Consider the following 27957-nt stretch of genomic DNA (forward strand, 5'->3'; position numbering starts at 1 on the left):
AGGATGCAGTGAGCTATGATTGCACAACCGCACTCCAGCCTGAGCAACAGTGAAACCCTGTCTCAACAAAAAAGACTTGCCTTTGCTTGTTTTCTTTATGTTCCAGAAATAGAAATGCTTTGGTCAGATGCCAAGTGCTAGGACTGTATGGGTTTCTTTGTGAGCCCTCCATGCCATTGATTTTGTACGTGACCACATTCAGGCAACCAGGGCTGAGAGGCCTGCATGTCACACTGGGCATTGGAGAGCCATGTCAGTCCTTGAATGCTTCATCACCGTGTTCAATGTCCTGAAGCTTCTTCTCTTTTAACATGGAATGTTGTGTGGCTTATGTTCTCAGCATGTTTTCACACCTATAGTCTCATGTACAAAAATGGAAAAACAGCAACCGTGCGAGTGAGGCAGAGCAGGCCTTAATACCTGCCATTTAAAAGAGGAATAAGGAGTTCAAGAAAGGTGAGGCACCATCTGCAGTTGGGAGGCTCGTTTGCAGTAGAGCTTGGACTAAAACCAAGCATTCTAGGAATTATTCCAGGATTTCTCCCACTCTTTTCCCAGGGAAAGACCCATGACTGCTTTTGTACAACTTGCTAGTGTTAAATGAATTTCTTCCATTTAATTCATAGAATTAAGTCACCGCAGGAGTTTTTTTCTGATAGATGTTCAAGCCCTTACATCACAGAGAGAACCCTGGTGTGCAGTGGCAGCGGAAGGCACCCCCTGGTGTTTTGAGTGAAGGTACAAAGCAGTTCTCCCAGGGAAAATGCAGGAAGCCAGCAGGATGGGGCACAGCGTTCTCCAAGAACCACGTGAGGGGCTGGGGAAGCTTCTGTAGGAAGAGCACCAGGATGAGGGCCTTCCCCCTCTGCTGCTCCATCTCTTTCTAGGGCAAGTTGAGAACAGCCGCATCCTGGGCGCCCAGGGTCAGGGGAGCTGCGTGCCTCAGCCCTAAAAGCTCCTGGAGACCTAGCTGGAAGCTAAGGCCATGTGCGGCCCTTTCTGCAGGGGTTCCAGCTTGACAGGCCTTGGTCTGTTCACACACTGGGGTTTAAGGATGTTTACAGTAGCATTTTGTTTCTAAATTACAAAAAGCTGGGGACAACCTGAATGTCCACCAATAGAGAAATGGCTAAATGACTCGTGGTATGTCATGTGGGGTTAGATCCATAGGGAGTGATCTAAAATGATATCTTTCAGACTGTGGGCATGATTAAGTGAGATCTTTGTAAAACGCTCAGACTGGCGCTTTTGACAAACAGCAAGAGCTCAGTGAGTAGTCGGTGCTGTTATTATTCATAATGCCTTGACATTGCAGCTCATCTTATTCAAATTTCAGATCCATTATTGCCTGCAATATGAATCCCAGTGTAAACTGTTTTACAGATTCAATGTGGCATAAGCTTTTGCCAAGTCCAAAAATTCAATGTTTAAATGTTTTACTGCGTTATTTAGTCTTATTTTGTGATACATTAATACAGAATAGAAAGACCTAGCTTCTGTAAATTATTCTTTCACATAATTTCTGTTTTGGTCAAAATATGTTAGTGGGAAAATTGAAGAAGCTTCCCAAGAGATTTTGATTTATGTAGAAATTTACTTAAAATTAATTAGAATACTATAATATACATTTAATATTATCATAGAAATGATTTTTAAAATACTTCAACATAATGAATTTGAAATTGCTTTTCATTAAATGGAGGGACAAGGAAAATTAGCAAAAAATGCTCTTGCGATCTTGGCTTTCATTGGCTGTGTCATGCTGGTTTGATGAGAAAAGCGTCCTTGGTCTTACTTCAATGGAAGGACTTCTCTTACAGTAGTCCTTCTAAACAACATTGACATTTCTGGTTTGCAATCTCAAGTTTTAGAGATTTGGGCAGATTTACTAGGAACAGATAAAACCCAATTCAATGTTTTTTTTCCCCGTGAAGGATGTGTTCCAATTCTGCTCTTTCAGGGGGCTTATCCTGGACTAACAACAAGGGTACCATTCACTTAGACCACATTTTTGTCATGGAAGAGAAGGATGTGATTTGCTGAGATGAATTTTTTTGATCATAGCTACCAGTAAATACCAGTAGCTACCAGTGAATCTAACTTAAAGATATTTTAAAATTAATTTAAATATGCATTTTAATAAAGTGTTTTACATGATTTCCTGCCTTATTGAAAAGCCTGGAGAGTAAAATTTAACTTTGTCCAAGTGACTCAAGCTCAGGCTGCAGTCCTTCAATCTGGCTGAACCAATGTTCACTTCCACCATATTTCTTAGTGGTCTTGCCAATGGCAAGGCCACTGTTTGCTGTTGATCTGTTGGGAACACAATTTTTTGAAGCTTCTGTTTCCATTTTCAGGGAAGGGGGCATCACACACCGGGGTCTGTTGGGAGATTGGGGGCTAGGGGAGGGATAGCAGGGGGTTGGGGGATGGTGGAGGGATAGCATTAGGAGAAATACCTAATGTAGATGACGGGGTGATGGATGCAGCAAACCACCATGGCAAGCTTATACCTGTATAACAAACCTGCACATTCTGCACATGTACCCCAGAACTTAAAGAACAATAATAATAATGAAAAAGTACCATATAATTCATGCTCATTGTAGAAAAATGAGAAAACATATGTAATTTAAAAGAAAAACGTATTCATAATCCTGTCATTCAGAGATTAACCACTGTTTTTCCATATGCTTTTGACATGTACACATATACTTATATACATATATATACTTCTAGCTTTATAAATATATTTAAGCAAAATGGGAGCATAATCTACATTTTTTTCGAAATTCCTTTCTATTTAATGATGCATCGTGAAATCTCTACATGTCAAGAAATAGGCTCCTGTAATACTTCTTAGTGGATTTAGAGTATTGCAGTAAGCGATGTGTGACTTATGTTTTTAAAACCAGCCATCTTTTGCTTGACATTTAGAGAACATTTTTATATATCCTACTAAACTGCTCACTTAAGAGGTTATACCAAGTTAAATCTGTGCCCATTGTGAGACTGGGTGTTCCCCACACCTCCCAAATGCTGCGTGCTATCCTTAATTTTCCTGACACATTGCCATGCTGGTGCTGTAGCTTTGCGGAAATATCATGGGCACTGTCATTTAGATAAATTAACTTCTCTGATGCTCAGTTAATGGGTATGACTGTATCTATGAAATAGAGGTTAAATGTAGTTATGCATATATTCTGGTCATCACAGTGTTCTAAACTTTCAATCCATCCATCCATCTATCCATCCATCCATCCGTCAGATTTAATCCCAACACTTGTGTATTTGGAAGTGTTTGCTTTCCTGTGGCTGATCGCACCAGAGCAGCAACACATCATCAAATAATATGCATATGTCCACTAAGCCCAATGGTTCTTTCACTAAATAATTCTTGAGCACTGATTATGTACCAGGTACCGTTTGAAGCAGTTGTACAAAAAGGAAAAACATCCCTGCCCTCAAGGAGCTTGCACTTCAGGTGGTGAGACAGACAATAAACAAAATCCATACAATATAGAGTATGTGGGGATATGAAATGTCATGCTGGGGGCTGTTTGATTTTAGAGAGGATGACCAGGTGGCCTTCATCGAGGAGGTGACTTTCAAGTCCAGGCTCCAAAGAAGTGAGGGAGCTGGCTATTTAGATATCTTGGGTAAAAGCATCCTGAGAGGGAGAACTGGTGGTGCAAAGGTCCGTGGCCTGTTGTTCAGGGAGTGACATTTGACTTTGAGCCAGAGTGCCTGGCTGCCATGTTGACAGCCATGAGTAGGAGGCTGCTGCAGTGATCCAGGCAAGGGACAGTGGGGATTCAGGTCGGTGTGGTGGCGTTGGTGATGATGAATTCATGCGGGGATTCAGTGTGAGCAGAACAAAGGGGAGTTCCGAGGACAGGGTCCTGGAGTGCTTAGAGGGCAGGGAGGTGAGAAGGAGCAGAGAGGGCTGGAAAAAGGCCAGGTGAGTGCAGGATGCTGGGTGGTGAGAGATGGGGTGGGCCATCTGTGTCAAACGTTGCTGGTCAGACAAGGAAGACGAAGACTGAGAAGGGACCATTGGATTTAGTAACGCGGAGGTCGTGGGCAGATGGGAGATACAAATTGCTCTTTAAACAAGTTTTGCTCTAAAGGAAGGAGAGAAACGCAGAGGCAACTGGAGGGGGAGACGAAGCCAAGAGAATTTTTCTAAGAAGTGACATCATGTGTGTGATGATGGGAGTAGCCATTGCAGAGGGAAAATTGATGATGTGAACAAAACAGGGAGACTTAATCGAGAAATGGCCTTGGGTGGGTGAGGATTATTATTATTATAATAGAATTATAATTATATAAATTGATATCGAATTATATACAATAGTAACTGCTGTCTCCATAGGACCTGCATATTCTGGACATTCATGTAAATAGATTCAGGCGATATGTGGCCTTTTGCATGTGGCTTCTCTTGGCATAATATTTTCAAGGTTCATCCACGTCGTAGCGTGTATCAGGCTTCATTCCTTTCTAAGGCTGAATTCCATTCCGCTGTGTGGATCCAGCATACTTTGTTTACCCATCATCAGGAGACGAACATTTGGGCCTTGCTGGTCATGGCCCTGCTGATAGGCCTGAGGTGGTCCTCCTTCTCATCCTGGAAATGATTTCTTTCTCTCTCTTCGGAAGCTCTTCTCTCTTCTCATTTTCTATGACTGTTTTTTCTTTTACTTGTGGGACTGTCGTCATTGCCTGTGCTTTGAACACTGCTGCTTTATAGGGTGCTCTCCAAATCCTTTTCTCTTGCAGTTCAGGCCACAGCCACTCGGTTCTCCCCATGACTTCCATAATCATCCATGTGCTGAAGACGCACAGGTCTCTCTCAAAGTCAGGACCCACATCTCTAGCCACTGTCACTTGGATGTCCCAAAGACATCTCAAACTTGTATTGCCCAAGTTTGGCCTCTGCCCTCAAACCCAATTGTTATTTTGTGTTTCCTATTCCAGAAGATGGAACTGCCCACCCAGCTCCTAAAACCAGAAACCTGGGCGTTTTTCTCAACCCTTACCTCTCCCGGCAGCCCCTAGTCCCTCCCTGCCCACCTGTCCCACCTCCTGATCTACTTTCGAGTCGGCTCACCTGCTGTTATCTCGGCTGCTCCTAGCCTTGTTGAGGCTGCGGAGCTTGGTCATCTGGGAGGAGTCTGTGCCTTCCCCTGGTCTCCCTGCTTCCAACCTTGTCCCTTTCCAGTGTGATCACGTTGCTTCCCTCGTTCACATACATTAAGGCACTTCTCTTGGCTCCAGGGAGGTGAAGTCTGTATTATTCACCATGACCTTTAAGACTCTTCTTGATCTGGCCCCTGTGTTCTTCTCCAGCTTTGCCTCTCACTGCTCCCCACTCTGTGTCTGTGATCTAGTCCTCGATGGATGTTCAGTTTCCAAAGGCCTCTCCCCATGCACGCCTCCTCAAGCCAGGGTTTTGTGCATGCTGTCCCTCCTGCCTTGTTTAATTCAATGGATTGGTTTCTGCTTATAATTCAGGTCTCAATCTAAAGGCCTCTTCCTCCAGAAAGACTCCTTTCTCCCCAGTGAGGGTCAGACATTCCTCTCCTATGCTTCCATGGTACCCATGCTGGTCTCAGTAGAGCCCCTGGCACTGGGTGATGTAATTGCTTGTTGACTTGTCTGTGTCCTGTGCTCCCAGCCCTCGGACGACAGGAGTAGTGTTGGTCTTTTCCACCACTGTGTCCTAACTCTTAGCACAGTTCCTACCATCAGAGGAGGGTCCTCCATGAATAGGCATTGAATAAATGCATGAAGCAGTATTGAGTACTTACAGGAAGGCTGGAGGTTGGCAGGGCCTTAGGGACCCTCTTGTCTCCTTGCTGCTTCTGTGGCTTGGTCTAGATGAGGCCTTGCTTCTGAGTGAGGCTGACCAGGACAACCATAGGCTCCACAGACTGTCTGGCTGTCTGATTCTATGGGACAGCTTCTCTGGCTCTTAGAGGCAGCAATTTTGGAGGCATTGAGAGAATCAGTTCTCATTATATTTTTAGCAGGGCGTGCCTCTGTGGGCACATGATGCATAAATCAGGCGTGTGGCTATTTCCATCAATGAGATTCATGTGGCCAGACTGCAGGTTGGTCCCAAGGAGTGAGCCTCTCCTTATGTTCAGCTCCGGGACATGCTTGGCTATTGCCCTCTGAGAAAGTTCAGTGCCTTGTGGACTGGGGGGCAGCATAGGGAAGACGGGGGTCAGTTTTCATCGCCATGCAGTCAACACTGGAACTGAGCAGACCCTCACTGAGCACCCACTCTGAAACAAGCACTGTGCAGGGCAGAGGATTTTCCTGTTGAGCGCCTTACAAAACCCTGCGGGCTTGGTGCACCCATTTTCATTCTCTAGGGGCTCTTCCCCGCTGCCTCCCAAGCCTCTGGCTGTCCACATTGGGTGTCATTCTGCTCTTCAGTCTGACCTGGAGCTGCCGTCTGTCTCTTTCCTGCCTTTCCCAGTGTGCTGAAGGGTCACAGTGAAGATTAGGGTAGACATGGGTTGGAGGTCAGGATAATGGGGATGGGGCAGCCGTGTCAGGCATCCCCCTGCCTCTACAGCCCATCCCATAGAGGGCGGGATGGGGCTTTGCCTGATGTCTTGGAATGTTGGTGGACACTCCCCCTGTTCCAAAGCATCAGGTGTAAAAACGTCAAAGATGCTTCAGGTACCAAACTGGCCCCTTTAAACCTTATATAAGGACTGTAAGCTAGCAAGTTTATTGAATGAAGAAACTATTGAGAGCAGTGAATGCTATGGCATTTTCTCTCTCCTCCCTGTGGGTGCTTCATGCCCCTTCAAATCAGAGGTGAGTTTCCAGAGGATAGCTCAGGGCGCTGGGGTGCGGTGGGAGGAACCAGGTCGGATGCTGCAGGATAAAGCACCTCTTGAGAGGATGAGAGTGTGCTTGGGACAACCCAGCCCATGTGCTAGGGGTTTGGGTTTGCAGGTGAGTGTGGAGGAGGCACCTGCTTCTGTCATCCTCAAGGCACCTGAAGAACGGTGGGCTCCGTGCTGCCTGTAAAGACAGCTTGGGATGACAGCAGCTGTGGAAACTGCACTTGTCCCCTCTGGGCAGATGCTGTGGCAAAGGTGTGTGCCTTTCCCTGGGAGGCAAGTCGATGCCTCAAAGGTAGCCAGACTTGAGCTGTTTAAGAATCATTGCCAGCCACGGTAAAGGTCTGTGGGGATGCAGCAAAGGATTGTGATTTGAAATAAGAGTCAACTGGGGAAGGTATCAGAAATATTCCGCATCAGGAATAGTCCAGCGTGGAGTCTCTGTGAGGTTTTCAGAGGAACTTACTAAAGCCTGCAACCTCCCTCCCTCCCCAAAGAGCCATATTTGGATACCTGCCAAGGAAGAGGAGCTAGGGGGTCAGATGACAGTAGCTCCAGTTGTATTAGACGTTCCCTTGTTCTGATGCCAAGATGAGTAGGAGGTTGAAGGCGGAGTAAAATACTATGAAACAATGAAATAACCGTGCACCCTTCCCACGTCCAGCTGGGTCAGGCCTGAGCTAAGGGGAGAAACTCTCAATGGGATACAGGATTAGGATTTAAATTGGACTAGGCAGGACATTGTCTATGTCTGTTGAGATGATCATATGATTTCTTATTTTTAGTTTGTTAATATGAATTACATGAACTGATTTTCCTTTTTTTTCATTTATTTTATTGCATTTTAGGTTTTGGGGTACATGTGAAGAACATGCAAGATTGTTGCATAGGTACACACGTGGCAGTGTGATTTGCTGCCTTCCTTCCCATCACCTACATCTGGCATCTCTTCCCTTGCTATCTCTCCCCAACTCCCCACCCCCCACCGTCCCTCCCATATTTCCCCCCAACTGACCCCAGTGTATAGTGCTCCCCTCCCTGTGTCCATGTGTTCTCATTGTTCAACACCCGCCTAAGAGTGAGAACATGCGGTGTTTGATCTTCTGCTCTTCTGTCAGTTTGCTGAGAATGATGGTTTCCAGGTTCATCCATGTCCCTACAAAGGACACAAACTCATCGTTTTTGATGGCTGCATAATATTCCATGGTGTATATGTGCCACATTTTCCCTATCCAGTCTATCATCGATGGGCATTTGGGTTGGTTCCAGGTCTTTGCTATTGTAAACAGTGCTGCAATGAACATTCGTGTGCATGTGTCCTTATAGTAGAACGATTTGTAATCCTTTGGATATATACCCAGTAATGGGATTGCTGGGTCAAATGGAATTTCTATTTCTAGGTCCTTGAGGAATCGCCACACTGTCTTCCACAATGGTTGAACTAATTTACACTCCCACCAACAGTGTAAAAGTGACATGAACTGATTTTCAAACATGGAGCCAACCTTGCATTCCTGGGGCAAACCCCATGTGATCATAGAGTATCCTTTTTATATTTGTTGAATTTTATTTGCTAAAATTTTGTTTAGAAATTTTGTGTCTCTGTTCATAGAGGGATGTTGATTTGTTTTTTTTTTCTTCTTGTAATGTCTTTCTCTGGTTTTGGTATCATTTCTTCCTTAAATGTTTGGTAGAATTTACTAGTGATACCATCCAGACCTGCAGTTGTCTTGATGGAAAGGTATTTGAAAGAGCTTGTCTAGAATTGGTACTGTTTCTTCCTTAAATGTTTGATGGAATTTACCATTGGAGCTATCTGGGCCTAGAGTTGTTTTGGTGTGAAGACTACAAACTCTACATTCAACTCTTTGGTAAATAGATGGCTCTTTAGGTATTTCTTCTTGAGTAAACTTTACTAGTTTGTGTCTTTTAATTTGTTCATTTCATTTAAGTTGTGGAATCTATTGGCATGAAGTTGTTTATAACATTCTCTTATTCAATTAATATTTGTAGACTCTGAAGTGATGTTTCCTCTCTCATTCCTGATATAATTTTATCTTCTATTTTCTTATCTGTCCATCTATAGGGTTATTAATTTTATTGAACTCCTCAAAGAGCCAACTTTGGGCTTATTGTTTTTCTCTACTTTTTCCCTGTTTTCTACTTCATTGCGCCTGTTCTAGTTTTTGTTGTCTTATTGTGTCGGGAGGCATGCGTCTCTTTGGGGAGTCTCTTCCCTCCCCCAAGCACTGTCCCCCTTTTCTCTTTGGGATGTCCTTTTCCTCTAGACGCCCCTCCTTTCCAGGGCTCAGGCCTTTGTGCATGATCCCTGCTGCTGTGTTGACAGACAGCTAACTTCCTTTCTCTGCATTGTTGTCAGAGGCATTTTGGAGATAGTGCCTTGGCCCAAAGAGCAACCAGTGTTGGAGATTTCAGTTTCAGTGTCAGGCTCAGGGGGAAGAGGCTTTCGAACAGCAGATTGGCCGGTCCTACTGTGTCTCGCTTCCTCCCTTCTCACCTCCCTGCTGACTCCCCTGTAGACGTCTTCCTCTTCCTAGGCTGGGCACAGATCATCAGTATCTCTTCGCCATCCATAGGTCAACATTTGTCAGCAGCTTTGCTCTTCTGCTGTAAGTATATGACCCAACCATTGGCAGAAAGGAGCAATTAACTTTTGCAAAATTTGTGCTGATGAGGTGGAAGTTGCATGCCCCTATACTCGCCATACCTCTTCTGTTCTTGGTTTTGTCTGCTTATTACTCTGATAGTTTCAATCTTCCCTCTTTCTTCCTTTTCAGTTATTTTCCTTGTAGTAACTGTCATCAAACCCTGTGCAGATAATGTAGGTGATTAACATCAAGCCAGAAGGAGTGGCTGGTCGCATGTGTTACCGTTTTCTTTTCACAAAAGGTGTAACGGAAGGGTGTCTTCTGAATGTTGCCCACTCAGGAATACCTGTTGCTTAGTTAATTGCTTTGCATGTGTGCTCCCCACTGTTTGAGAAGGGGGTTAAGGTTGCTGGGGTGGTGATGATGGTGATGAGAAGAGAAACTTAGGGATGCGGAGATGTTGGTAATTCAGAGTGCTTCAGAAAAGAGAAAGTATTTTTCAATTTAAAGAAATACATTCTGAACAAATAAGATTTGAAATATAAAAATTCAAATTTTATTCCACGTAGGAAGAGCAGTGAGGGGGCAAACACCCTTGATCAGGAGCAAAGGTCTTGGCTTTAGCTTCCTGGGCACTGCTGTGCTGACTTCAGAGAAGTCACTGCTCTCTGAACCTCAGTCTTCTCATCAGCAGCATGGGGATGCTAGCCTGGATGGTGGAGAGCTCCGCTAGCTCTGGCAACTTCCAACCAGGGTCCATCATTATTCAGGTCAGGCACCATCCTAGAGGGACATAAAAGGAACTCAGACACAGGCTTTCCCAGACAGGACATCTCAGTCAGGGGTACAGGGCTTGGCGAGCTGGGACACCTGCTTCTTTCCCAGCTTTCCAGTGGAGGCAAAATCCCAGCCTTTAAAATGGTGATGGAACTTTACAAAGCACATGAAATCGGTGAAGTCAATTGTAAAACCCCACTTTTTTTTCTTTTTTAAAGTAAAAGAACTACAACATTTTCTGAAAGATGGAATACAAAACCTCATTATCACCATGACCAAGAAGGCAGAGGAACAATTCCCCTTGACCATTTCAGCCACAGTTGCCTGTCCTCCTGCTTTAGTTGGATATTTTTTGTCATGGGAGGAATCCAGTGGGCGATTAAATTATGTGGGCGGGTCTTTCCTGTGCTTTTCTCATGACAGTGAATGAGTCTCACGAGATCTGGTGGTTTTAAAAAAATGGGAGTTGCTCTGCACAGCCCATGGTGCCGTGTGAAACCAGAGACAGGGCATTGTGGAAGGCATTGTTTGCCCAGGTTTGCCACATTTTTCCAGGAAGTGGTGAGGGGTTGGTGGGAGGAGATTTCTGGTGTCTGAACACTCCTTACATCACTGTTTCAGAATGGCTAGCCTAGGAAGTCTCCATGATGTTTTGGGGAGACAGGAAAGCTGATTGTTTCTTTGACTCACAGCATCACATAATGGGACTTGGAAGTGACCTTGGGGTGATCCAGTGTAACCTTTTTCTTGACAAATGAGGCAAGAAATGTAAAGACTACAGCACTTCCCTGAGGTTTCTGTGAATGGTGGCAGTTGTGTCTCTTTAGACTCCCAGGCTAAGCACCTGCTGCACAGTTGTTCAGCAGAGCCTTCTCTGTTAACTCATCTCGCGTGGTGCTGAATACACGAGAGCTTGATCAGAACAATTTACTTTGCATGAGATCCTCCTGTGATCCTTTCCTGATGCTAGATTCTTTGCAGGCTTTAGTTGGATATTTTGCATGGAAAGGGCCATGGGGATATTCGTGGAGGGCAGCTGGAGCAGCATGAAGAGGTGGAGAAAGCAGGGACGTTGGAGCCCAAGACAAAACAACAACAAAGCCACAATAATTGCTGTTTGATATGGTTTTGCTGTGTCCCCACCCAAATCTCATCTTGAATTGTAACTCCACAATTCCCATGTGTCATGGGAGGAGCCCAGTGGGAGGGATTAAATTATGGGAGTGGAGGCCGGGCGCGGTGGCTCAAGCCTGTAATCCCAGCACTGTGGGAGGCCGAGGCGGGTGGATCACGAGGTCAAGAGATCGAGACCATCCTGGTCAACATGGTGAAACCCCGTCTCTACTAAAACTACAAAAGATTAGCTGGGCATGGTGGCGCGTGCCTGTAATCCCAGCTACTCGGGAGGCTGAGGCAGGAGAATTGCCTGAACCTAGGAGGCGGAGGTTGCTGTGAGCCGAGATCGTGCCATTGCACTCCAGCCTGGGTAACAAGAGCGAAACTCTGTCTCAAAAAAAAAAAAAAAAAAAAAAAAGTATGGGGGCGGGTCTTTCCTGTGCTGTTGTCGTGTTAGTGAATGAGTCTCACGAGATCTGATGGTTTTAAAAAAAACGGGAGTTGCCCTGCACAAGCTCTCTTTGCCTGTCACCATCTACGTAAGATGTGACTTGCTCCTCCTTGCCTTCCGCCATGATTGTGAGGCCTCCCCAGCTATGTGGAACTGTAAGTCCATCAAACCTCTTTCTTTTGTAAATTACCCAGTCTTGGGTATGTCTTCATCAGCAGTGTGAGAACAAACTAATACACTGTTATCAACTGAACCTTCATGTCAGTCATCTGCTAAGCACTTGACAATGCGTTATCTCATTTCATGCTACTCACTTTGGAGGCAACAACTTTATGAGGCATGCACTGTTGCTATTAGCATTGCATGCGGGAGGCAGCTGAGGCTCGGGGGAAGTTATACAACTTGATCAAGGTCACACAGCTAGTAAGAGGCAGAGCCAGTACTGGAATCCTGGATGATTCAAAGCACAGGCTCCCGAGTACTAGGCTACATTGGCTTGGATTCCAGTACTCATTTTGCTAAAAAGTAAAATACAATGTTTTTGATGGCTTATCATACCAGGACACTTAATAGCTTTGTGTTCTTGGGAAGATTATGTGACCTCTCTGATTCTTTGTTACCTAGATATTTTGCCTGGTTATGTTGAGGGTTAGGTATGAATGCAGGTAAAGAGTCTACTGCAATGCTTGATCCGTGGTGAGTATTCAGTAACCAGTGGTTGCTCCTTGGGGAGATATACCTGTGGTCAGCTTGAGTCTTCCACCTTTGATTTGGATTTGGTTGAATTGCCTTGGTTGAAGAGGTCTAAAGCTCCTAGCGTCCTTCAGCCTCTCGGCACAGATGAGTGGTGTGAGTCTTTGGCTCTGACAAGTGTGAATGAGGCTGTCATCACCATCAGACATATGGGCTTGACATTGCTCAGGAGATTATTTTATGAAGTACAGAGAAAAAAAATGTCCAGAATCACATTATTTAATTGCTGGAGTTATTTAATTAGGCAGGTGATATCAGGGTTAATGAATCATTAACACCTCAAAAGGGCAATTAGCTCATTGTTTCTGTAATTTTATGCAATCAAGCAGAAAGCTGCTTCTTAGAGTGGCTGTATTTTAATAGAATGTTGCAGAGGATGGTTTCTGTTGTTTTGTTTTCAAACGAGTTCTGTAAATTTGTGCTTGCTGTTGATACTCACGGTGTTGGTTTTTTATATGAGTGTGCAGGTGTGTTTAATTTTATATATAGTATGATAACAGGGTGAAGTGGATGTAGTTGTGCGTTTCCACATTCTTCCACGGCCTCTTTTCCTGGAATCCTTTCCAGAGCAGCAGAGCTCTTCCTCCCTTGTCATGGTAGCATTCATTCATTCATTATTCATTTGTAGTCATGAAATAGTTATGAATTCCTGTTAGGGGTCACTCATCATTCAGGCACTGGGGGTACTTGGTTGAACATGACAACAGGGTCCCTGCTCTTGGAAGCTTCCATTCTACAAAAGGATGATGGAAGCAAATAAGCAAACAAGAAAGAAGAGGCAGTACGAAGTGCTCAGATGGAGGCAGGGGGAGCCTCTCTGAGGAGCTGACATCGAAGTGACTTCTTAACGTAAGAGGGGCAAACCAGGCAAAGATCGGTGAGGACGTTCCAGGCTCAGGTCCTATGTGGGAACAGGCTGGTGTTTCAGGACTGCAAGAACGCAAGCATGTCCGGGGTGCAGGGAGGCCAGGAGGGGTTCGGAGGCAGGGTGGAGAGGCAGCCAGTGCCAGTTGCCTGAGGGTCAGCCTGGGGGTAGGTAGGGCAAGGGCGGGCCTCACTGAGGGGCATCACACCGCCTTCTGATGTGTGTTTACAAAGGCTGCTTTGCGTGCCACGAGGGAAGGATCCTCGTGGGGCAGGGGAGAGGTGGTGGAGGTGGTGAGAAGCGAAGGGTCAGAGGTGTGGCTTTGAAGTCGAGCTGACGATGCACGGATGGCATAAAGGATGAGAAGACCCAAGAATGCCACCAGAGTTTAGAGTTGAACAAATGAGGCTGGGGTGGCTCCATTTTCTGAGGTGGGGAAGCCTGGGTTGATCCATTGGCTACAGATAAAATCAGAAATTCTATTTGGGTCATATCAACCTGGAGGTGCCTGAACAGCCCTCCTCCCCCCTTCTCTGTCTCTGTCTGTGTTTCTGTGTGTGTGTGTGTGTGTGTCCGGGGAGGGGGGATTCTCATATTTATTGGATTGAATATTTATTACTGTTATAGGTATTGCATTGTGCCTTTTGTGACATGTTATCTCATTGTCATCTCAATGTTATTCTCATAAGAACTCTGTAAGGCATGATGACCCCCATTCTAAAACTTAATCAGCTGTGGCTCAGAGAGGCATAGCTGCCTCTCCAGACCACGTGGATAGTAAGAGCTGGCATTTGAATCCAGGTTTGACCATTTCCAAAGCCTGGGGTCTTCCCCTCTGCCAGGCTGCCTCTCGGGCAGCCCTCTGTTCTGACAGAAGGCATTGTAGGATCTCAGTGAGGTGCCAGAATGGCCTCTCAGTGGCAGCTGTGGCTGCCTCGGTTCCTCTCACCCTTCTCCCAAGCCCCCCGGTGAGACACACCTCCCTGGTCTCCTTTAGGGACAGGAGACCCAGAGTAACTCCTATCCCCCCTCCTCTTTCAAAACACAGCTCTCATTGTAATGAGGTATGCAGCTCATTCTTACTCACTGTGCATCTGGGGTGCATGGCTTGGGTGCTCTTCTTGGCCAAGGTTTTATAGGTGACATTATTCAACTTGGGTCGATGTAGTCCAGCTCCTGTAACATTAATAGGTTAAGGGGTTCGTCTCATGGTCTTGTGCGTGAGTTGTGGAACCCGGCGGGGTCTGGGTGTTGAGGAGACAGAGGAGCAGGGCCCCAGGAGGACCCTCCTTGCTGGGCCAGGCAGGAAAAGTTATTACCACTGTGTCTGATTCGGGGAGCAGAGCCCCTCAGCTGCTGATCTGGCATTGGAGTGGGCAAGTGGGCAGGCAGCAGGACCCCGCCAGAGATGAGGTTTAAGAGCTGGGTCTCAAGGCAGAGCTGGGAACTGAGGGAGGGACACATTTGTCCCACCTGAACTCCTCATCGGCATGGACTCCTGGACGCTGAGCTGCTGGAACCTCTTCTGTGCTAAGTTGGGTCTGGTTGGGAGGGAAGAGGGGGCTGCAGCTTGGAGAGGAGGGCGTGGATTAGCAGCCTTAGACGTGGAAGGAGGCCCTGTTGACATGTTCAGGCCCCCCGACCTTCTGGGAATGGGGCAGGGCCCGTGCCACCGTGTGTCTGTGCCGGGAGCTTCCCAGGTGGGTGTGGAGTAGGCAGTAGGAAGGACGCCGAATGAATTCGGCTGAGTGCCAGGAGGCATGATCGATTCTGCTGCGGCTGAGAGGTGGCTTCCCAGTGCTGGTCCTTGGACAGGCAGTGAAGGGGGGCCCTGGAGGTGGAGAGGCTGTGGGGGCTGGAGCAGAGGCCCTCACTGTGCAGCAGAGGCCCTGGGAAGCACATGGACTGGCTGGGGGCCAGGGTGGCTGAAGGAGCATAACATGGAGGGTGTGGGGTGCAGTGATGAGGCTGCTGACTGGGTCAGGAGGGAGACTGTGCCCAGTGGTGTTGTGGGGAAGTCGTTGGTGTCCATGGGAGGTGACAGAGTGGGACCCTGGTGAGGAGCCCTTGAGTGGATGTCACCAGCATCCAGGTGAGAGCTGGGGGGTGTGAGCCAGGCAGTGGGGCTGCGGTGGATGTGTGGGCAGAGGCAGACTGGGTCCCCATCCAGCGGAATCCAGGGGTGGGAGGTGTGAAGGGACCCAGGCTTCTAATCCTGGTGGGCAGGGGATGTGGACATGGGACGCGGACAGGGGAGCAGCTCTTCAGAGGAAGGCCAGGCCTGAGGTGCTGGGTGTCTCGGTGAGCTTCAGCCTTGTGAGTGGGTCGGGATCTTGGCACTTGGCACGGGAGAGCGGCTAACATCCCTTCCCAATAAGAGCCTCCCCATTTGCTTTTCTGCACACTCTTAAACAGGACAGCTGTGAGGACGACGGGCTCTGCTTACCTAGGACAGGTCTCAGAAGTTCTTTTCCCCATTTTTGTCTCATCCATGGTGGACCTCAGACAGGCTGTGGCCATGCATAGCGGTTGGCCGGCCTCTCAGGCTGCATTCACAGCAACCAGGAGAGAAGGCGGAGGTGCTCCGCCTGCTGGCTAGGACATTCTGGTGGGAGTCTTGGGATGGAACCAGAAGCGACATGTCCATTCTTGGGGCCCCATAACTTGGCCAGCAAACCTCCTGGGCATAGTAGGCCATTGATGCATGCTTCTTGGGCACCACGGGAGCCTCTCTAGCATGGATGCCCGGCCTTTGGTGGCACCTTTGCCAGCTGGCCCAGCCCCCGCATCCTGCACCTCCCCCATGTGCAGTGCAGAGCCCTCAGCCCTGATCACCTCACGCCGCACTTGCCGGGTCTCCTTCCCAGCACCTGACCTGCCTTTCTCTGCATCCCTCCTGGACCTGCCCCTGCGTGTTCTAGTGACAAAGGAATTTCCCCCTTTGCTTATGTTTTGGGGCAGTGCTGTGCACACTGTTGAATTCAGCAAGTGTTGGCTAATTTGAACTGAATTCTCAGGCTTATTTTTTCCTTTTTCAGATCAAACCGGTGGTGCATTGTGATATAAATGTGCCTTCCAAGTGGCAAACATATCATCGTATATCCCGACATATAAAGTGAGTACAGTATTATGGGTGAAAAAATCAAACTGCGCCGTAGCTGCCTAAAAACAAGACTTTCTATCCCGACAGATGCCCCTTAGCGTCCTTGCTGTCCCTCCTACTCCTCCTCACCTCACGCTCTCCTGCTCTCACACCCCGACAGCTGATTTCTTTTTCCTAGATCATCTTCTCTCTGCTTCAGCTGTTCAGGTGCTACCTTTTCTTTTTCCTCTTGAGCCCTGATTTTGGAAAAGAAAAGCAACCCAGTGCCGTTGTCTGCAGAACGGTTCACCTGGGGATGCGAAGAGCAGAGCTTCGTACACACAGCTTAGTTTTAGGCTCTTAAATTTTGTTTTGATTTTTTTTTTTGTGTGTAGCAGTTGCAGCTGCAGCACGTTGAAGGGAAACTTAAAAGCTGTTTCCTCGCCCCATGACCTCTTGCTACCAAAGGCCCTTGCGGGCTAAAGCACATCCCAGCCAGGTGCTGCTGCAGGAGCGGAATGCATTAGAGCCTCGCTGGCCACTGCCCTGGGATGCCCCTGGTAGCGCCAGGCACTGAGGCGCTCCGCGGAAGGCAATGGGACTAGTTGTGAGCTCTGTATGTATTATGTTTTTGGGGCTGGAAAAAGACAGTGCATTTGACTCAAACTCAATGTCGGTTCACATCCCGGCTTTTGTTCTTATCAGCTTGGGACCTGCACCTGCTGCTTCACCCTGGGGCTGTCTCCCGCTGTGGAAAATAGGGCTGGGGATATCTGTGCGGCACGCTCTGGTAGGGGTAGCTTCGGGAATGTTTGCGGCTAGCCCCATGGTGCTTGCCACAGCGTAGCAGTTCTCTGATCGACAGCTCTTCCCCATGTCCTCTTATTGGGATGTTTTAGTATTCTAGTGATTAAAAGCCCTGATGTGGACATCTTTCCATTTCACCATGTGCTGGTCCAAACAGAAGGAATTTTAGTGAGTTTCCAGAGAATCCTGAGCTGTTCATGTGGGGGTACCAGTAGTGGTGTCTCATCCCAGCCCTGTGTGAGTGGGAGTCACTGCTACCATGTGTCCTCTCAGTCCCGAGAGGGAAGGGCTTGGAGGCTCATGAGGCTGGAAACGCCCTGATTCACCTGACAGATCCCCAGGCTGGGAAGGAGAAAGATGAAGGAAAGGTGGTGACCGTGAATTTGCCAGACTTGGCTCCTTGCACTTTTCCTTAGAATCTCAACGGCCATTTCTTTAAAATACCTTACTTTAAGCTTCTGCAAGGGGGCCACCTAAATACGCAACGTCTTTCCACGCCATCTTTCATGTATCTGAGAGCTGTTTTGAAATAATAAATGACACAGTATTTCTAAGTTTTGTTAATGATATCTTTCCTGCAGAACGTATGGCAACCTCAGGGAACATCGTTGCTTTGTGGGTCCTTCTCGCCAAAGACACCATCGCTAAAGCCACATTTTGTGGGTGTGACCCAGGCCATCAGTGAGCCTCACTCACTTGACAGACGTGATTATCCTTTTCAATTAGAAGCCACCCACTCGTGCAGCGTTGGCCATGCTTTGTCTCGGAGTGTTCGAAGTTCCACTAGATGGACCCAAATATCCATCTGAGTGCAGGGTCCTTCCTACCACGAAAAATCCTGGTGATGTTCCTTGGAGTCCTTGTAACTATAAAAACACATAAACAATAGTTATGATGGCTTTCAGAGGCGTAGAGGCTCAGGAGAGAGAGGTGGGCCGTGACCCTTCCTGGCTGAGGAGGGTCGGCGAGGGGTGAGTGGCTTGGTGAGCTGTGTCCGCGGCAGCTGGACACTGGAGGCAGAACCTGGGGCTCCCGCCATGGGGTCACCTGGGGCTAGAGCTGGTGGTGAGTGCATGGGTTGGAAGTCATCTGGAGGTCGAGGCGCAGATGGAAGCTCGGGTTCTGGCACTGACTGGCAGTTCTGGAAGTTAGGATTCTGTCCTCCGTCACAGGCTGGGAGACAGGCCCCGTCCTGCCTAAGGCTTGCAGTTCAAGGGAGAGGTCTTAGGTGCGGGAAACACGTGTCATTGCAAGAGACACATATTTGTCAATGCTCTAAGAAAGAGCGGTCAGAGGCCTGTCTCAGGTGTTGGCTGGCACGAACAGTACATGTTCCTGGCAGCTCTGGGTTTTTCAGGTGGGAGTTTAGCGGTGGGGCTGGGGTCACCCTGTGGCCGTGGCCTGCTGCTGCTGGACACGGGCTAGAGTTGGTTGTCTTGGTGCCGAGTTGGGGCAGAGTTGTCATAGGCCAGAGTTCTGTGACACTCATCCCCTCGTCTTGTTCGTGAGGGAGAGCAGGTGTATTCTTATAGGACAACCACTGCCTGTCATAAGGGGACTTGAGGACGAGGGTCCAGCTGTTGCTTCCAACTGCTGTGTGTTCAGGAGGAGCTGAGAGATGGCCGAGGAGCACAACCCTCCCGCAAGGGTGGTATACATCGGGAGATGGAGGCATGACCGCTGGGACGGATGCGAAGAAGCCAGAGGCCAGGCACGGTGGCTCACGCCTGTAATCCTGGCCCTGTGGGAGACCGAGGCAGAAGGATCACTGGAGCCTAGGAGTTTGAGACAATCCTGAGTGATACAGTGAGACCCTGCCTCTAAATGAAAAAAAAAAAGGGTATAGTTAAACCTATTTTCTAACATGAAGCTCTTCACAGAAGAAATGACACTTGCTTTGCATTTTCAAAGTCAATCAAAAAAAAAAAAAAAATAAGAAAGTGAGTCTCTCAAGGAGCGCCGTAAACCATCCAGTGAGTGGAGGAAATGATTTAAAGGAGAGTCAAGTCGGTCTGGAGGGTATGAGCTGTATCAGCTGTGTCTTGGGTGTGAGCCTTTGCTGTGAGCGTCTCTTGACAAATTTGCTCTCGAGTGTTACCTACAAACAGGTGGCACTGAGGACTGACTCTGCACAAACACCTCCCTGGTTGCCAGTCAGTAGTCTGAGGCTAGAATGTTTTGTGAAGTCGTTTACAAAGTGCTGACACTTCGGGGGTTAATGATGCCGCAGCTTGTCCTAAGTTGGAGACAGAATCTTCCAGTTCTGGGGCTGGCTTTGCTGACTCCCTTTGTAATCTTGTAGTGTATCTGTCGTCACAGGCGAGGGTGCTGTGGGAGGAACAGACCACCTTACTAGGTGGGCTTCGGGCAGCAGGTCCCACTTCAGGTGGCTCCCTGTCCACCACTGCTTGGTCCACAAGTCTCAGGACCAGCAGCTGGGGCAGCATGCATGTTTCTGAGTCTCCTCTGTGAAGTTTGTCACATTTAGCCATTTCAAGGTCGGCATGGGTCACATGACAGGACCCAGTCCACTGGCTGGTTGCCCTTTCTAAGTTTTATGACCACATCATACACAATGATGAGCATAAGGTTATTGGTTATTGCCTGTACTGGTTATGACAGGCTTGATGGGTTAACCGGGCATAGTCCCCAGAGGGGGAAAAGTAACCATGGACTATTGTCTTCTCGCTGATTGCGCGTTTTAGTCACGTTCAACCCGCAATTCCATTTGCCTGGTTACTTTGCCAAATAATTTCCTGTGATGTTGACATCATGGGGTGTTGAAGGAAGATGATGCCTAAAGGGAGCTTGGCCCCCACACTGAGCTCCTGTTTCATAAGAATAGAAAGTGTCTTACCACAGGGACATGAAGGGCTCCCTGTGTCCCACAGACAGGCCAAGTCTATTAGGCTGATTTCCCGTGAACAGTCACCTCCCTGAGCTCACGAGGCCATGTTGTAGTCCCAGGCTTGGGGGACCTGAAGTTACAGTTTGTGCCACTTCAGAAGGGGACTGCTCTGGTGGTGTGTATGGGATGTTTCCTGTCCGGACCTTATTTATGGGTCAGACGAGGCCGCTATGAAGGGGTTCCCAGTTTCAGGACTGAGTAGGGAAGGGGCGGTGCGTGCAAACCCAGGAATTCACCTGTTGTCTCATTGGCTGCCTGGTGAGCCGAGAGAATGAGGGAGTGGTGATCGCACTAGGAGCTTGCAGGCAGAGTGAGACTGGGGGAACCAGGAGGGCCCAGCAGAAGGCTGGATGTGGTTCTGGGGAGTGAGGAGTAGTCAATGCAATTGGGAGGAAGATGCGGGAATCGTAGGAGAAGATTTAGTTTGTTGGGGAGTGTGAAGAGGCAGGAGCATCTGTGGGCTCTTGCTCCATGATCTGGAGAGAAGCCACCCGTGTCGTGGCATCACCTGCTGGTTCCGCAGTTGTTGGGACAGTTGTCTGCCTCTGGCTGTCATCTGCTGCTGGAGGCTGTTGGTACAACTGTGGTTTGGGATCTCTGGTTGGATGCTTTCCAGTCTGAATCATCCTTATATGTTTTTTTTAGCCATGAGGCATGGACAAAAGTTGAACACCTTGTAATTGGACAGCAATGAACAAAACAGCACAAGGTCCTTCTTGTGTGGGTTCAAGGTTAGTTTCCTGTTGGTGGCATTTCCAAAATACCAGATCTCATACCTGCAAATTGTATAAAGGCTGATGAAGGAGTTTGAGAGGAAAGGTGGCCTTGATTGTAGGACTGTGTGTATTTAGTTAACTCCCAACAGTGTCTGAGGATGTCAGACTGCGTTAAATTGAAATCCCTTGTTAGCTAGTAGGTGTGGGGCATTCTCATGGTCTTCCTGTAATGGTTTCAAAGGGAGACCGTGTCTGAGGAGGATAGGGTGAGGATCTGGGAGTCAAAAGAAGGATGGGTGACACCCATAGAAAGCCCTGTTCCTCAGCCAGCTCAGCCAGCTTGGACTTTGGACACCATGGGCTCTTCCTAAGGGGCCTGATGACTGAGGCTGTAAGGGCAGTGGAGTCTTCGACTAATGTGTTATATTTTTAGTTGCTTGTATAATTTTGCTAGTAATATGTGATCTTTCATTAGAAATTATAGAGGGGATACCCCAAGTGGGATAGATTACTTCCAGGAAAATGTTGGCAACTGACATCGTGGAGGCATTTTGGCAGTGGAAAAACCTCTAACCATTTAGAAAACATGCAGATCAGTGTGGAGACATACTGGGGACGTATTGGCTACTGGGACTCTGGTAATTGGATAAAGTCTGCTTGTCAGTGAAGGAGGGGGCCAGGGAAAGCTGTTTCGCTTCCTCAGCCCATGTTTAGAATTTTCCCAGGGCCATGTTTCCGGCAGATGATGTGAGGGGCAGCTGCTTGGTCCAGATAAAAGCTAAGGGGTTCAAGCCATTGTTTGTCCGGTACAGGCTGCATTTGGACCTTTCTGGGCTGAGTCAGGTATAAGCCATGTACAGTGACTCTGGCGATAGGCTTGGGTGGGGCATGTGGAGCTCCTGTGTTATTTCCTTGGGAGGCATCTTGAAGAAGTTGTTTCCTTCACGGGAGGGGTCTGCTTAGGTTGGCATAACAAAACACTTGGGACTGGGTAGTTTATAAACAACAGAAGTGTTGGGCGCACAGTTCTGGAGGCTGAGATGGAGGTGCCAGCGGGTTTGGCGTCTGGCAAGGGATGCTCCCTGCTGCACAGAGGTGCCTTCTTGCTGTGTCCCCCTGATAGAGGGGGCAGGCGAGCTCTCTGGGGCCTCTTGTATAAGGCACTCACCCCAGTCATGAACCTAAGCCCTTCATGACTGAGCCTCCTTTCAAAGGCCTCCCCTCTGAATGCTTTTGCGTTGTGGATTTGGTTTCAACGTGAACTGGAGGGTGAGGGGACACAGAATTCAGACTGTAGCAGAGGACGAATAACCCCTCCAGGGGTCCGGGGCCTTGAAGGGCGAGCCAGCGGTATGGGCTCAAGGCCAGGAGACCCTGTGGGTTTCCCAAGCGGTGGGGAAGCGGTCCCAGTTTGGCTTATTTATTAGCCCGTTTATTTCCCCAAGTCTCATCTGATTTCTTTGTACTGTATCCCTCCGTTTTAATAACAGCAGTTTGCTGCGGTAATAACAGCGCTTCCAGAAGTTCTGCTGTTTGACTCAGGTACTGGCTGCTGTCGTCAATCCCCCGTTTCCGTAGCACCCACATCACATACTGCCCCAAAGGCATGGCGGCTGGCAGCGTAGATGTTTCACCTTCGTTCCTTCCGTCTTCATGCAAGCCCGAGTGAGAGTGATTCATTCAGCCTCCTTGGCTGATTTAACACACGGCAGGACTCAATAGCCAAGAGGTGTGTGCTGATCAGTGATGGGATATCCAGCTGGGAACAGTTCATCCTCCCTCCAGAGATAGGAGCCATAAAGCGTGAGATCTGCTTAGGGCAGAGGGGTTTCTGATGAATCTAATCTAGGATGAGATGATCATCTGATGTTAGTGACATGGGTGTCCCGTCCATGATTAATGGATGCAAGGGCAGGATTAAGGCTTTGATGGTATAGTATGGTTATGTGAGGGAGGAAAGCAGTAGGTTTCATAAGAGGGAATTTTGGCCACAGAGAAATGCTGTATTCCCATTAAGCAGCAGGGTCCGTAAGGTCTGAATGGGATGAGGAATGCGTGTGTCCAATAGGTGACCCAGTTGCAAGTGAGACACAGCCGGAACGAGACTGGTGATTGCAGCCCTGGCTCATTGTGGGGGATTTGCCTCAACTCCTGAGCTCGATGGAAGCGCTCACAACCCAGCTTTTCATGTGTTGGGGATGAGACTCCACGACATGATCCTCTCCTTCATTAACAAAGAAGGACAAAGGCAGGGAGTAATTGGGAAGTTCGAGGTGGGGTGAAACTAGAGAGCCCTTCAGGTTCTCGAAAAATGTCTTTAGATGGGGGATTCCTTACTGCTGGGTCCAGGGTTGACTCCCTCGTCGTGGCCTAAAAAGAGGAGGCAGTCGGAGAGGAACTGGGTGTCCACATCCTCCAGCATCCCATAAGACCCCCCGCCCCAGCCCCCAATTGTCCTTTTGCTTCCAGGTAAGGAAAATGTTGAGGATTAGAAACTTGGTCTTTTGTGTGTGTGTGTGTGACTAAGATATCATAGCCCAGATATCAGACACACAGAGAGGATAATTGAACTTGGTGTCCAGCCACTCCGTGGCCCGTTTTGCAAATGCCCTAAGGAGGAATTCAGTGCACAGAAGGGAGCTGTTGTGAGTTTCAGAACACAGGAGGAGACCATCCACAAATTGGATTACAGCCATTTCCTGGGAATTTTACCTCCTTCAGATTTGCACTTAGGGTGTGTAAGAAGTAGGTAGGGGCCTCAGTAAATCCTTGGGGCACAATGGTCCAGGAATATGGTTCATCTTCCCAGGAGAAGGTAACAAGCACGAGGAATTTTCGTGACAGGGAATTCTAAAAAAGGCAGGGCACGCATTGATGACCGTGAAATGCTGCGTGTCAGAAGTGATCACAGCCAGGATGGTGTTAGTGTCAGGCACCAAGAAAAACCTCGGTTTGACAATGTTTTGATCAGTCTCAGATCTTAGATCAGTGGACATTTTTCCATTTGGCTTTTTAGAGGCTGGAATGGGAGTGTGGCATGGACTAGAAATATGGGGCAGTACCTTTCAAGTCCCTCTGGTTTTAAATGATTTTGGGGAATCTTGGGGAGTGGCATGGAAGGCTCTATTTCTATCTTTCAGGGTTCTGCATCCAAATACATCTTACATTTGTGGAGTTTGTGATCCACAAAGAAGGAGGAGTCCTGCCTAACAGCTGACGGTGCCCTTGGCTAAAAGGGTGCCCGATGGAGGGAAGCAGAGAGCTTAGGGAAGTCGGACACAGTGTCAGGGAACATAGACAAGAGGAAAGGGGTCCCTGGGGCCACAGTGGATCCTAACACCCTGATTCAGGAGAGGATCCCTTCCTCTGTCCTTTCGAGAAGGGAGGGGTCTAATTGAGCAGATTAACCCAAGCCACCTACGGACGGCTAAACGAAAAGAGCACCCTGCGACACACACCCACTAGGGCTTCAGGAGCTGTAAACATGTATGCCTATACACTGCTGTGGGGTCGGGCCCCACAACCTGCCCGTCTGTATGCCTCCCTAGAGGTTGAGCAGCGGGGCACTGAAGAAGCGAGCCACATGCCCCTCGCATGCCCTGTGATGGGGACAAGGGAACTTTTCCTGTTTCACAACCACTATTAACCTTAAGGCACCTTCACTCCTCATGCTCTTTCTGTAGCCCGCTGTTGTGGGTTTTGTCTACAACATTAATTGTATTTGACCCTTTTCCCCCTGTAGGTATAAATTCTGCATAAATAATTTTTAATGTCTGTATACTTTATGGTGTGACCGTGACATCATTTATTTAACCAGTCATCTATACTTAGACATTTTATATTTTTGGCTTCATACATAATTCCATGAGAAATATAATCACCTATAAGTCTTTGTCCACTTTTCTGTGGGGTGAATTTCGTGGTGTGGGATGACTGGGCCAGTGATTATCGATCCCTTATATCATTGACCTATTTTGCCAAAGTGTCCCTCAAGAAGACTGTGCGGATTTCCAACTACATCCGCAGTGGGTTGGTATGCCTCTGTCTCAATACTCAGGATAGGACTATACATTAAATTTCTTAAAAATTGAGACAAAAATATAACAAGACCTTGTTTAAACATTTACTACTTTTATTCCTGTCAGTAATCTATATTTAGAAAAAGCTTCAGCCTAAACCAAGTAAGACAACCAATAGTTGAAAACATTGTAGCAAACCTTTATTGTGATTGTAATAGCATGCTGATAAGCGATGCTGTAACTTTCAGAGAACATTTCTGTTTATGACTTCTTGTGGGTGGCATCTTAACTGTGGAAGAAGTTGGACTCTGGATGGATTGGAAGTCTGTTTTGCCACAAAACCTTAGCAGAGAAAATGGATTCTCTGTACTGTGACAAACATATTAAATTAATATTTATATTTACCTTAAAGTGAGGTATTTCTCAAATTCTAAGTTATTTGAATTTAAGGAAAAAGACAAAATGGCAGTAACAGTAAATTATAATGTAAAAAAATTAGCAACCAGAATTGCAAAGTTGAGCTTCTGTATTGTTAAAAGATATCAATGATAACATTTATTATTTTTAGACTTAAACAAATACACCTTGTATTTTATGTTATTTTAATGTGAATTACAAGACTTTGAAACTATTGCAAGTGTCTGATTACGGCCTAGTCTCATGAACACTTCTAACTTGGTATTGGGTTTCAAAAATCTTCTAAGTATTTCCTTTCCCTCAACACATAGAAATAATAAACAACCCCCCTGCCCCCGACAAGATCACATCGAAGCTGCCCTAAAACTCAGGAGTGAAATAAGTCGTTTCTGTTACTTTTTCAAAGGAATGCATATAATTTTCTTTGGGAGATGATCTTGGCTCCAGGGAAAGGGAAAACAGCTACATTCTTTAAGGTGAAATTATCTGCCTGTTTTCCAAATGGACACAATTTTCTTTCATTTTACCCATCACAGTCGTGGAAGACGTGTTTTTAAACAGTGGAGTCATGTCCTGTTCATCTGGGCATTTTAGGCTTTATGAAATGCCCAGATTTTATCAAGCTGCACAGAATGTCATAACTGTGGGGCTGGGGCCTCACAGCCTGCCCGTCTGTATGCGCTCCTGGAGGTTTGAGCAGCGGGGCACTGAAGAATTGAGCCACACCCCCATCGCACGTACTCTGAGGGGGACAAGGGAACTTTTCCTGTTTCACAACCACTATTAACCTTAAGGCACCTTCACTCATGCTCTTTCTGTAGCCCACTGTTGTGGTTTTTGTCTACAACAAAACCATAATATATGTGTATATATATACCTCTACGTCACCAGGCTCTTGACATTCTGTGCGGCTTGATAAGGTCCTCTATAGGGTAAGATATGCAGTATTGGAGGCTGCTTAGTGAATCCTCTGTGTGTGTATATATATATTTATTTATATTTATATATATGGATTTATTATATATATGTATATATATACTTTGAGTATTCAACGTTTCCCCCTTAAACATAACGTATTAATGGATGCTTTTCTTTTTATGCTTACAGTGTTTTTACAAATGGAAGATTATTTATTCCACCTGCAAAAATTATTATACCCAAATTTAGTCTGTCTGATTGGGACATCGTGCTGGCCATGATTGGAGAAAAAGTCTTCCCTCTAGGAGGCGTCCGGAAGTAAGGACACTCTCACCTGCAGGGCGGCCGTGGGTGGCAGCTTGTGTTTCTTCTCTTCTATAAGAGTTTTCTGACCGGACCAGCAAGGTCTAAAATGATTCACCACAAACTCTTAATTTTAATTCTTCAAGCAGATGGTATTCTCTCAATCTTGGTACCATACTTACTTTTAACCTGTCTCATTAATTTATTCATTCAACAAACCATGGAACATCTGCCATGTGGTAGGGGTAGAGAATACAGCCTTGCGAAAAGAGTCTTGCTCCCTTGAAACCTCTGCTGATTGGGCCAACCATTCAAGTTGCTAGAATGCTGCAGTTGTTCGTGTTCTGTGACATGGACTCCTGGCCCTCTGCCTGTGACATGTCCTAGATCTGGGAACTAGCTGGGGGTGGAGTTCTCGGGAGTAGAGTTTGGGGTGGGAGAAAGGGAAGCCACGGAGGAGCATGCAGAGGAGCTGCAGTTGGTCTGGCGGAGCCAGGCCTGTGGTAGCTGGTGTTTGAATTGAGTCTTGGCAGAGATAGAGGGAACTGAATTCCATGGGACAGAAGGGCATGTGGGAAGGAGCTGGTGTGTGTAATGGCTTCTTGCATGGGCTTGGGGGTCCGACGTGGAGGAAAATCTCTCCACCGTCCGTGTCTTTGTTGTCTCCGGGTCATTTCCAACCTCTCGATGCATATTTTGTCATCTGGAAAACTGGAAGTAATAATAATACCTACTTCCAAGGGTCCTAATGTATGTACAGTGCTTAGCGTAACACTCGATGCATAGTAAGCATGAATTGGGGTTTGTGATTATGATTGTGAGAGTCGATGAGGCACAAACAGGCAGAGCATGTTGAGGAAGCACGCCACTGTCATCATAGGAAATTCAGCACTGCTGTGAGAGAAGCGGCAGGTCCCATGAGTATCTTACAGACCAGGCAAGGGGCTTGCTGTCTTGCAGCCCATGAGTCCCACTGGCGTGAAGGAAAGCTCACAGCGGTTGTCATGATGATGGACTGAGGGTGGGAGGTGAGAGATGGGCGCTGAGCCAGGTGGCCGTGAAGATCACTGAGTTGGCCTTGAGCTTTAACCACATTCAGGCTGAAAGCGAAGGGATGGCAAAAATATCCCATGCAAGTGGAAACCAGAAGAGAACAGGGGCAGCTGAACTTACATCAGACAGAACAGACCTCACGTGAAAAACCAGCAAGAGATAAAGAAGGTCGCTGCATTGTTAAAAGGGTCAGTCCATCAAGAGTATACAACAATTATATATGCAACCATCACTGGAGCACCTAAATACATAATATGCCAGTATTACCAGAACTGAAGGGAGAGGTAGACAGCAATA

At 47.3% G+C, this 27957-nt stretch overlaps 1 protein-coding gene across 1 annotated transcript in view; it reads left to right on the top strand.

The window, feature by feature from the left end:
- The window catches only part of DCDC2C (doublecortin domain containing 2C), a 149744-nt gene that overhangs the window by 8757 nt on the left and 113030 nt on the right, over positions 1–27957 (top strand). Inside the window, exons 3-4 of the mRNA XM_017541994.2 lie at positions 16476–16552; positions 26494–26622. Coding sequence (XP_017397483.1) covers positions 16476–16552; positions 26494–26622 — 206 coding nt within the window. The remainder of the gene's footprint in view (positions 1–16475; positions 16553–26493; positions 26623–27957) is intronic.

Source organism: Cebus imitator, unplaced genomic scaffold (genome assembly GCF_001604975.1).
Source record: "Cebus imitator isolate Cc_AM_T3 unplaced genomic scaffold, Cebus_imitator-1.0 Scaffold139, whole genome shotgun sequence".
Classification (NCBI taxonomy): Eukaryota; Metazoa; Chordata; class Mammalia; order Primates; family Cebidae; genus Cebus; species Cebus imitator.